This window comes from Carlito syrichta, unplaced genomic scaffold (genome assembly GCF_000164805.1).
Source record: "Carlito syrichta isolate Samal-C Ts95f unplaced genomic scaffold, Tarsius_syrichta-2.0.1 Scaffold315142, whole genome shotgun sequence".
Classification (NCBI taxonomy): Eukaryota; Metazoa; Chordata; class Mammalia; order Primates; family Tarsiidae; genus Carlito; species Carlito syrichta.
The window spans coordinates 1,339,383-1,350,924 of record NW_007259238.1 but is presented as its reverse complement, the minus strand read 5'-3'; the positions used below and the strand labels follow the sequence as shown (position 1 = coordinate 1,350,924).

The following is an 11,542-nucleotide window of genomic DNA, read 5'->3' as shown; positions in this document are numbered from 1 at the left end:
CTCAACGCCGCCAGCCTGAACGGCGCCCCCAGGGGCAAGTACGACGACAGCAGCACGACGGGCACGGAGGCGGCGGGCGGCTGCATGAAGACTGGCCTCTGGAAGAGCGAGACCACCGTCTAGGGTGGGGCGGGCAACGCTCTCGGACAGCTGGCCACGCGGGCTCGCATCCCCCAGTGCCTCTCGGGCCCTCAAAGACGTCTCGGTACGTCGGCAGGCTAGAGGCGGATGTGCCAACGGCTGCGCCCCGGGGTCGCCAGCGTTAGTCCCGGTGGCAGGGGAAGGAGACAGGCAGGTGCTTGCCACTTCCCTGGTAGCGACAGACAATCCCAGAAATACGCAGGATGCATTTTCCGTCCAGCCGGGAGGTAGGGGGAAAGTCACCTGTTTATGGGGTAACCCACCCCGAGAGTGAAAGGGCACAGCACAGCCCAGGTGGGCCCCCTGAGTATTCCCACACTCGTCCAGCTGCCTCTCGGGAGGCCACAGCCTCCCAGGGAAGGCACAGATGAGGGGAGCTCGGGACTGTTCCCTCTGCACTCTGCTGTCCCAGTCCCCGCCCAGAGCCTAGTCCTCTCTCCTCCCATTTGGCTGGCATGATGGCCAGCAGATGAGCCAGGTGACCAGGACCAATGGGAGGTAACAGGGTGCTGCTTTTCAGATCAACTATGCAAGAGGAGAGGGCGGGCATTGTGAAAGGCAGCTCTGGAGATCAACAGCCAGGAGAGGAGGCCGGTGGGAAGGGTGCATGCCTATGGATAAAGCCACCACTCCCACAGGAGTGCTACTCAGATCATACAGCAGGGCTCAGAGGTGGCACACTGGGACAAAGCCCAGGCCCTGCACACAAGCAGCTGACTCTGCCAGGTGCCTGAGGGTGATCTTAGGGGAGTACTTGGAACTAGGGCAGGATCTAGTCCTGCCCTACACTTAGTCAATGGTCTGAAGAGCAGCCCTCTGGTAAGGCTGCAGGCAGAGTTTGCAGAAGCACTTGCTATTCAATTCCAAGGCCCCCCTCCCCAGTCTCAGCATTCCAATACCAAGGGACTAAGGAAGAGCACCTCCTTGCCTCTATGAGGCCATGTGGGAGGATCACCCCAATTATCTGATCTCCAGCTTGAGTAGGGAGAAACCTGTCAACCTGTCAGAATGTCAAACCGGTTTCTTGACTCAGAAGCCCAAGCCAGGTCGCAAGACAATGGCCAGGGTCCCTGCAGATCATCAGGGGTCTGTGCCTTCATTACTCTTCAACACCAGCACTCAGATTTTTTTCAACATAAAAAGCAACCACCAGCTTTTTACTGCAGAACCACATGGCAGTGGGAGGAACCTTGGGTCCTGGGAAGAGCAACAGGAAACCCAGGTCGGGTTCAGGTTCCCTTTCCAATCTTCATGTCACCCTGGTCTAATCACCAAGGTGACAGAGGACAAAGGGGAGGGAGAAAACCCACACACACTTCTTGGGATGGGTCCTGTTATTTATGCTTGCTGCACAGACAATAGTAGAAGAAAAAAAAAAAGCTTTGTATTATTCTTCCACATATGCTGGCTGCTGTTTACATACCCTGCCAATGCCTTAGCACTGGAGAGCTTTTTGCAATACGCTGGGGAAAGGGGAGGGAGGGAATGAAAAGTGCCAAAGAAAACATGTTTTTAAGAGCTCGGGTTTTATACAATAGAATGTTTTCTAGCAGATGCCTCTTGTTTTAATATATTAAAATTCTGCAAAGCCATTTAAGCTACAGCCTTAGTCCACCCAGTCCTTTTATTACAAGGTAGAGGATCTCACAACACCATACACACACACACCAATGCCTGTGAGTAGACACAGGGCCAGTTCCTGCTCCTCTAAGGGTTAAAACTGTTGGGAATGTCAGCTGCTCCACAGCAGGAGGCCACCCCTTTGGGCCTACAGAAGCAGTAATGCATCCAATTCAACCAGGAGCAAGGGAGCCTGATGCTTTTCCAACAGTCTAAAAGGAATGCCATTCCAGAGAATATGCATAGGCAATCTGCTCTCCAGCACCAGAGGAAAGGACTCTCCTATCCACAGCCGCCCCTGCACTCCTGACTGCACTCCAGGACCTAGGGTCCAACTAATTGCAGAGTCCCCTTGGTTCCTTCAAACAATTGGGAAAATACCTAAGGACTTGTGTACACGTACATCCTTGCGTATGACAGGTCCATCATATGCTGCTGTCGGAATGAGATGAAGTGCCCCCAATGGATGTGCATCAGGGAGGGTTAGGGACACTTGTGGCAGCCTGTCTAGCAGCTTGGGCTCTCTGAAAGTCCCTAACTTCCTGAGGGGTACGCAAATACTGCTCAATTTCACTATCGGAAATGTTCTCATCTCCAGTGACTGTGGAGACAGGCGCTGGGGGACAAATCCGCTTTGGGGGCTTCAACATGCAGGGTGGGAGAAGAAGGGCAGGACTGGCCGGTCGCTTCCCCTGGGGCAAACCTAAGGGACGATTCCCTACCTCCTCTCCTCCCTGCCCCTGGCCCTTTCCCTGCAGCTCCTTCTCTTGGGCTGCCATTTCTGCTGTTCTGTCCTGAAAAGCTGCGCGGACCAGTATGTGGCGGTGCTGGAGAAGGTCCCCAATGTGCTTCACCACAGACCGTTTGTCAAGTTTCAGAACCTGCAACCAGGCCAGCTGCGCAGCCATCCGCAGCAGCACAGCCAGCAGCTCCTGCAGGCGGGAGGAAGCGGGGTAGGGCAAGTCCACATTTGCCAATTTACAAAACTGGGTAAGGGAACATGACAGCCGATCTGAAGGCCGCAGCGACTGCCAAGCCAGGAAAGTCGCTGCAGTGATGACAGGCAAAGGATGCCGCCCAGTTACCAGCCACGTCTTGTCTGCCAGCTCCACCAACTGTAGTGTACGTGACAGCATCTTCTCTTTGTCTTCCACATATTTGGCTGGCACAGATGGAGAATCTTGAAACAGTTTGAAGCTGAAACAACCAAAATGAGGGTCGGGTCTCAATAACTATGGGAGTTGTTCTCCCAGAGTGAGGAAGGACAGTTCATTCAAGATGGGGAAGCTATTCTGCTCTCTTGGGAACACTCAAGCTCACTGGGCAGCAAGTTAAAAAAAAATATGGAGAGAAACATGGTGTGTCTTCTGCTTATTAGGGGAAGGCAGGAGAATGGAGAAGAGTGCTACCATGTGTTGAGCATGTCCCAGTCAGCCATTATCCTGACGTCCTCATTTAATCTACATGCAAATGCACCCTGTTATGTGCATGTACAGTTGAAAAACTTGCATAGTCACCCAGCTAGGAAGTAACCAAGCTTCAAATCCAAGGCTATTTGACACCAACAGCCTTTGCTTTCTACTATATTTATCAGAAAAAAAAGAAAAGAACACAGTTACTTTTAAAAACAGAAAAAAGGGCTTAGCTTCTAACCCTAGCTGTCATTAACTGATATCCTTTGGGTCCTCTTCGAAGATAAGCTTGCGAGGCAGGGCTGCTACATACAGCCACACAAAACTCCAGGAACTGCCACTCACAAAGCACATACAGAAATGGTGCAACTCAGCAGCCCTGTGCCAAGGCTGACACCTAATTCCCCACATCATTACCTGGCTGTGAGAGCAAAGGGATTCGAAAATTATTCCAGAAATGGAAAATGATACTAACCTTATTACTACAAACATAGACTAGAGAGAATAGATCTTTCTCCCACAGCCTTTTAGATAGGCTTTGGCAAAAAAAAAAAAAAAAAAAGACAGCCAGAGGTCAAAAGACTCAAGTCTAAGGAAGCATCCCATCCCAGAGTCTCCCACTAGGCAGGTACCTGTTACAGTAGGTCTTCACCAGTTCTGCCAAGCACAGAGATGGTACATCCAGCCCCAGGAGCTTCACTATCTGCATGTAGGTGCCAGAAAACACATCCAAATCTGCATATAACAGGGTGCAGATGGCTCCCATAGTTAGGGGCCAGTTACGCTGCCGGCAGGTGATCAGGACACAACAGCCAACCAACACCTCCTTCTTTTGCAGCCTGGCAGCTCGGATATCAGTGTGCCGGTATGCCTGTTGGTAGTAGGCAACCGCTGTGTCCTCAAATGTTGGTGGCAATTGCAGAACTCGACAAAGGTCTCTTACTCGGCGGAGACCTAGGAAAATCCACAGCAAGAGTTAGACAGCTCAAAGGAGCTACTACTGTGCAGCTCCCAGAAAGCTTTGCTAGGACTTAGTTGAGTTCTGCTAAACTGGCCTCTAATACCAGATGCACAAATTATGTTCCTTTCTGCAACGACAGGAGTGACACTTGATTTGGTCATTCTAAAAACAAGAAAGCAAGTTCCAATTCAGCTCACCATTTTTTGGAAGTTGGGTTGGTTCAGGGCCAAGTCCAAGTTTTATCCAGACTCCTTGAGACCACCCCAAACATACCTCTGAGGAAACCCAAACCTTAGACTGAATGCTGCTACCTCTCTCAGAACCAGCCCCATTTTTTATTTCTAATTACCACTCTCTTCTACTCTAACTTACACCAGTAATGCTGAAAATAGGAAAAGCAGGCAGATGGGCTGCACCATCAGGATTGTTTTCTTTAAAGCCACTGTGCCATAAAAGGTTCATTCTCACCTTGTTGCTGGCTGCGACTAACTCGTTCATTTTCTCCTGTGCTTCGGGAATATGTTACTTCTGTAAGACAATGAACAACAAATAGTATGCTTAGCCTTTTATTCGTCAGATCCTTCCACCACACAAGGTCAGGGGGAAGAATTCCAATCACTGAGCATCTGCCCCCTGTCTCACAGAAGGCCTATCTGTGCACAGTTAAGGATCCATCTGGTTTTCTAAATCCACAAGCAGTAGCAAGTACACAGAGATTGCAAAAGGTTAGGATATCCCCCCTATACATCCAATCCAGGCAAATCTCCTGGCTGCAGATTTTGAAGGCTGCACAGGTCAGGAACTTGACAAGCCAAGAAAGGAAAAAAAAGAGATGTTTTGCCAGTAGCTGCTAAAAACTACTTCAGAATAATAGTATGTGCTATGTTCTTAAAGAATTGACCCACAATCCTTGCACCATGACCAGACCAGGCAAGTTAAGTGGAATTTTGGTTTTCTCTGTGTGTTTCATTTGTTCTTCCCACTATATATACCAAATACCGTACTAGGTCCTGGGGACAGCTCAGAAGAACGGCAGTCCCTATCTCCTTCAGCGCCCTAGTTCACTTTAAGCCAATTCCCCCCATATTTAAGCGGGGGTGTGACAGGATGCGGAGAGATAAGAGGCGGAAGCTGATGTCAATCCTCCACCGCCCAAGCTGTCTCCAGGGCCCAGGTACCTCGGAGGTTGCCCTCGTCGCTGAAGGTGGTGGTAAGGAACCCCTCGGTGACCACGCAGCCGCAGTTGGAGCACACCAGCTGGCTCTGCGAGTAGTGCGAGTCTTCCACAAGCTCTGCAGAGCCGCAGTCGGGGCATCGGCCTCCGCCCGGCATCTCACAACCTGCCCAGCGCCGCGGACACCTTCGGATACTCTCTACTTGGGCGGGCAACGGCAACCGCGCGCAGCAGGAACTAGCGGGGGACCCTTCTAAGGGCTGCACCGTCGTCTTCCGGCCAGTGCGACGGATAGGTGGTTTTCTCCGCCCAGAGTTTGTGTCTCACTTCCGATCTGTGCTTTTGAGGGCTCGGGTAGAAACATGAACTAGGACAGGAAGTTCCTGGCTGAACTGCGTCTCCGGTTATTCCGTTATCCGTAGTCAGTTTTGGGATAAGGGACAAAGTGAAGACTGCGTTTGAGTGAACTTTACTCAAATGGACATGTATAATACAAAATAAATTATTATCATCCCTGAGCTACCCTACTTTTAGAGGAATCACAAATCCTTCATTTCTCTTTGGTAATTACTGGAGAGAGAGAGAGCGAGAGAGAGAGAGAGAGAGAGAGAGAGAGAGAGAGACAGACAGAAACAAGAGAGAGAAGAGAGAGGGGGAGAGGGGAGAGACCGTGTTCTACTATCCAGGGCTGCTTCCCTGGCCACGTTGCTTTCTCTCTTTGCAGCCTCTTTTTCTCAACTGTAAAATGAGGAAGTTGAATTCACGTTTGGAGTGCAAATTCAAATGCTTTTGGAGGCCAGGCAAAAAATGTCTACTGGACTTTGGAGTGAAAGAATGTGGAGTGATGAGGCCTTGGCCACCTGGAGGGTGCAAGCAAGCAGATTAAGATGTTTAAAAACCTTGAGTTTAGCCAAGCTCGGTGGCTCATCCTGTAATCCTGCACTTTGGGAGGCTGAGGTGAGTGGATTGCCTGAGCCCGCGGGTTCGAGACCCGCTTGGGCAACTTGGTGAGACCTCATCTCTACAATAAATCAAAAAATTAGCCGGACGTGGTAGCGCGCGCCTGTAGTTCCAGCTACTTGGAAGGCTGAGGCAGAAGGATCGCCAGAGCCCAGCAGGTCGAGGCTGCGGTGGCCGGGAGCAGCCACTGCACTCCAGTCTGGGCAACAGAATGAGACTCCAACTCAAAAAAAATTAAAAAAAGTAAATAAAAACCTTGAGTTTTAAGATGCTCCAAGATTCTGGCTCCAAAGTTCCTAGCTTGGTATAGATCAAAAAATCTTGAGTAAAATGTTGCGTCTAGCAATGCTATTACAGAACCAACCTTACAGACTAAAAATGCACTATAGTCCAAATGTGTCCCCCAAATTCATGTGTTGGAAACTTGATCTCCAATGCAACAGTGTTGGGAGGTGGGGTCTTTGGGGGAAGTGTTTAGGTCATGAAGTTTCCACTCTTGTGAATGGGTTAATGCTGTTATAGAAGGGTTTTATGGAGGAAGTATGGTTCCTTTTGCCCTTCTGCCTTCTGCCACACAAGGACACAGCATTCCTTCCTTCCTCTCTTCTGGAGGACGCAGCCGCAAGGCCCTATTTTGGAAAAGAGAGCAGCCCTTGCCAGACACCAAACCTGCCTACACCTTGATCTTGAACTTTGCAGCCTCCAGAATTGTGAGAAGATAAATTTCTGTTCTTTATAATTACCTAGTCTCAGGTATTCTGTTAGGTACACAAAAGGACTAAGACACATGGTATGCCATTTGAATATATATTAAATGTCAACAAAGACAGTGTCTTTTCTTATAAGTAATCTTAATTATGCTTCTTAAGAATAAAGATGTTAATGCTTGAAAGTTTTCAAATAAGTTGTGTCTGAAAAATAAGTTGAGTTAAATGACAAGACCAACCGGAGGCATCTCCCTTGGGAGTCCAGAAACGCAGAAAGGAGTCATCATAGCAAGTGCTGAAAGTGTGTGTGGAGAATTTGTTTCTCAGACTGACAGCAAAGAATTTTAGGCCCCTGGCATTTGCAGATTTTAGAAACTATTGTGGATCAATTCCCACCTTGCATTGGGAGTTGAGTGGTAGAGGATGAGATCAGTACTTCTCTCTGAGAACATAAAATACTTTGGACAGCTCCTGCACTAAGGAACTGAAGGAGAATAAGGGTGTCTTGTCAGCCCCTTAACAAAAGGAGATACTCCCTTGAGGAATAGGTACAGATGATAGCTGCCTTCTTTAGAAGATCCATGTATTACAATGCAATATAGAGCTACAAAAAAAAATGGTGCTTATTAGTCTGGAAACAAAGTGACTGACAATGACCATGAACCCAGTGAGTCTTCAAACAGAGGATTTGAGTCTCAAAAAGAGGGATTTGACCAGGCAGGGCTGTAACCTCTTTTGAAAGGTTATACTCAGCAGTCGGGTACACAGTGCTCTCTCTGTATCTGATGAGACTGAGTTCCCTGGACCACAGTGGAGAACAGAGCACCACTGACAAAAAACATCAACCCCTTCCGCTTCAAATGGCACTTTCCTGTTGTATAAATTTATAAAGAGGTACTGTGCCTTGCAAGAACCATCCGCTCAGCAGAAGCCTCTCTGGTTTCCGGGTCCCTCCCCTGTTCACAGCTGCTTCATAAGACTCCCTCTCTTACTGGACAGTCGAAACGCCTGCACCTCAGGCCTCAGTGGACTGACCAGAAGATGGCGCACTCTACTAAAACATCTAAGTTTGTTGTTCTCCACTTTCTCAGGAAGAAATCGACTTATTTAGGAAATGTATTTGCCTGGCTCCAGGAAATCAGGACAGATACATCATCCCCGGTGCCCTCTCTACTGCTACAAACTCTTTTAAGAGTTCCCGTGGCCGGGCTCGGTGGCTCAGCCTGTAATTCCAGCACTTTGGGAGGCTGAGGCGAGTGGATTGCCTGAGCCCCGGGGTTCGAGACCCACCTGGGCAACTTGGCAAGACCTCGTCTCTACAATAAATCAAAAATTAGCCAGGCATGGTAGTGCATGCCTGTAGTTTCGGCTACTTGGAAGGCTGAGGCAGAAGGATCACCGAGCCTAGCAGGTTGAGGCTGTAGTGACCGGGAGCGTGCCACTGCACTCCAGTCTGGGCGACAGAGTGAGACTCCAACTCAAAAAAAAAAAAAAGAGTTCTCGTTATTCATGATGTTGGTCATCTTCTGAACAGGCAACCTCAGCCCGGTTGTGGTCCAGATGTGTAATTCTGGCATTGAGGCCAGGGCTCTTTCTAGAAGGGAGACTGGAGAAAGGCCCTGAGGGAGAAGAGTGTCTGGCACCTGAAGGAAGCTGGCTGCTCATCCTTCCTCGATTGGATATTCTCGTTAATTGTTTGACTTCCCCTTGGAATGTAAGTTTCTGTGGGAACGATCTGGCTTTCCCATCCTTGTGTTCCTGGCAGCACCTCCTCCAGTGAAGCCTGGCACTCAATAAAGAGCAGTTCAGAGCCGGGCTCGGTGGCTCAGCCTGTAATCCCGCGCCTTTGGGAGGCTGAGGTGAGTGGATTGCCTGAGCCCGCGGGTTCGAGACCCGCCTGGGCAGCGAGACCTCATCTCTACAATAAATCAAAAAATCAGCTGGGCGTGGTAGCGCGCGCCTGTAATTCCGGCTACTTGGAAGGCTGAGGTGAAAGGATCGCCAGAGCCCAGCAGGTTGAGGCTGCGGTGGCCGGAAGCGGCCACTGCACTCCAGTCTGGGCGACAGAGTGAGACTCCAACTCAAAAAAAAAAAAAAAAGAGCAGTTCAGGTCAGGCATTGTGGCTCACACCTGTAATCTCAACACTTTGGAAGGCTAAGACAGGGAAATCATTTGAAACCAGGAGTTCGAAACCAGCCTGCTCATCATAGTGAGACTCTGTCTCTATGAAAAAAAAGAGAGAGAGCAGTTCACCTCTTGTGAGGACCTGGCCTGGGTGTGTCTGAAGCCCCAAATGGACAGAATTCATCAGAGGCAAGATCATGCTCATCTAGAGCAAGTGGCTCGTGAGAGCTGGGCTGCTCCCGAGGTCCTTCATCTGATCTCAGCTCTGGGCTCCTTTTCGTGTTGCCTAACCCCAAACTGCTCAACTGAGCCCTGAGTACACCCTCTTATTGTCACACTAGGCCTGGCAGTTGCCTCAGCCTTGGAGCCTTTCCGACTGGATTTCCTGTCCACCACCTCTGCTCTTCGGGGACCACTCCTCCGGCACTTGCCAGTAATCAGCCACAGGGCAGAGCACGGCCAGGACTTCCCCAGTTCTGGTGCCAAGTACCTTTCCTCACTTGTATTCAGTTTCCCCTTCTGCACTGCTGTCCCCTACTCACACACTTCTCCTCTCCTGGGCTGAAGATTCTTATGTCCAATTCCTTGAACTGTGAGGAACAAAGTCATCTGATAACTCTCAGAAGGTGGTCACGAACCCGTGCCGTGTGGGCTCAGACATGAATACCAGTCACCTTACTGGAACTTGTCTCTTCTGGGAGGCTGTCGCTTATCCGGCTTTATGGAAAGTCCAAAGAGGGAATCGAGTTCTATGGTCTCCATTTTCCCTGCCCACTCCAATCCTTCATGATTCCAATAGAATCATAGAACAGTATCTTGTTGGTCTCCAAGGTGATTGTAGAATAGGGGTCAGCAGACCTTTTCTATAAAAAGCCAAACAGCAAATATTTTGGGTTTTGCGAACAATAGGGACTCTGTTGCAATTTCTCAACTGCTGTTGTAGTGTGAAAACAGCCAGACAATTAAGTAAACAAATGATAATGGCTTCCAATAAAACTTGATCTATGAACGCTGAAACATGCATTTCATGTAATTTTTATGTGTCATAAAATACCGTTATTTTTTTAAGCATTAAAAGAATGTAAAAATCATTCTTGGCTTGATGGCTGTACAAAAACAAGAGGCAGGCTGTTGTTTGCTGACTCCTGTTCTAAACCTCCATGTCGGGCAGGTTGTAAGATGAAATCCTTTCATCTACTCACTGTGACTTTAGGCAGACTAAAGTTCTGATGTCTCTCCATAGGTCTCACAGAGACGTTATCAACCTTGATGAGACTTATTAGTCATAGTACATCTCCGCAGTTTTTCTTCTTTGAAAAAACTTAGCCAGGCACGGTGGCTCAAGCCTGTAATCCCAGCACTTTGGGAGGCTGAGGCGAGAGGACTACTACCTTAGTCCGGGGGGTTTGAGACCAGTCTAGGTGACTTGGTGAGACCTCTCTACAATAAAATTTAAAAATTAGCTGGGTGTGGTAGTGCATGCCTGTAGTTCCAGCTACTTGGAAGGCTGAGGCAGAAGGATCACCTGAGCCCAGCAGGTTGAGGCTGCGGTGGCAATGAGTGTGCCACTGCACCAGCCTGGGCGACAGAGTGACAGATTCCAATTCAAAAAAACAAAAAAAAACTTGCCTATGGCAGGTCTTTTTGTCACAAATCTTTCTTCTTCCTTCTCTTTTTCTCACTGATAAACTTTGTTTTAAAATGAAAGAAGAAAGGAAGGAGGGAGGGAGGGAAAGAGGAAAGGAAGGAAGGAAGGAAGGAAGGAAGGAAGGAAGGAAGGAAGGAAGGAAGGAAGGAAGGAAGGAAGGAAGGAAACATCTCAGCCGGAGCTCATGCCTGTAATCCTAGCACTTTGGGAGGCCAAGGCCGGTGGATTGCTTGAACCCAGGAATTCGAGACTAGCCAGGGCAACATAGCGAGACCTCATCTCTACAAAAAAATCAAAAAATTAGCTAGGCGCGGTGGTGTGTGTCTGTAGTCCCAGCTACTTAGGAGGCTGAGGTAGAAGGATCGCCTGAGCCCAGGAGGTCAAGGTTGCCCTGAGTTGTGATTGTGCCACTGCTCTCCAGTCTGGGTAACAAAGTGAGACTCTGAAATAAAAGAGAGGAACAGAAAGAAACAGAGAGGGAAGGAGAGAGGGAGAGGGGGAGGGGGGGAGAGGGAGGTGGGGGAGAAAGAGAGAGAGAACATCTTGGCTTAAAAATTAGTAGAGTAAACCGGGCTCAGTGGCTCAGCCTGTAATCCCGCGCCATTGGGAAGCTGAGGTGAGTGGATTGCCTGGGCCCGCAGGTTCAAGACCCGCCTGGGCAGTGAGACCTTATCTCTACAATAAAAAATTAGTCGGGCGTGGTAGCACATGCCTGTAATTCCGGCTACTCGGAAGGCTGAGGCGGAAGGATCGCTGGAGCCCAGCAGGTCAAGGCTGCGGTGGCCGGGAGCGGC

The 11,542-nt window shown here is 49.3% G+C and overlaps 2 protein-coding genes across 2 annotated transcripts in view; one reads left to right on the top strand and one right to left on the bottom strand.

Moving 5' to 3' along the window:
* The window catches only part of ADGRA2 (adhesion G protein-coupled receptor A2), a gene marked incomplete at its 5' end in the record, with an annotated part of 23,898 nt that extends 23,775 nt beyond the window's left edge, over positions 1 to 123 (top strand). Inside the window, one exon of the mRNA XM_008072383.1 lies at positions 15 to 123. Coding sequence (XP_008070574.1) covers positions 15 to 123 — 109 coding nt within the window. The remainder of the gene's footprint in view (positions 1 to 14) is intronic.
* Positions 124 to 1,648: 1,525 nt separating this feature from the next.
* BRF2 (BRF2, RNA polymerase III transcription initiation factor subunit) lies at positions 1,649 to 5,593 on the bottom strand. Its single transcript, XM_008072376.1, has 4 exons — positions 5,313 to 5,593; positions 4,603 to 4,662; positions 3,806 to 4,127; positions 1,649 to 2,958 (listed from the first exon to the last, which is right to left on the bottom strand). The coding sequence occupies exons 1-4, from the start codon at positions 5,464 to 5,466 to the stop codon at positions 2,235 to 2,237; spliced, it is 1,260 nt and encodes a 419-aa protein (XP_008070567.1). The 5' UTR covers positions 5,467 to 5,593; the 3' UTR covers positions 1,649 to 2,234.
* Between the last annotated feature and the right edge of the window lie 5,949 nt (positions 5,594 to 11,542).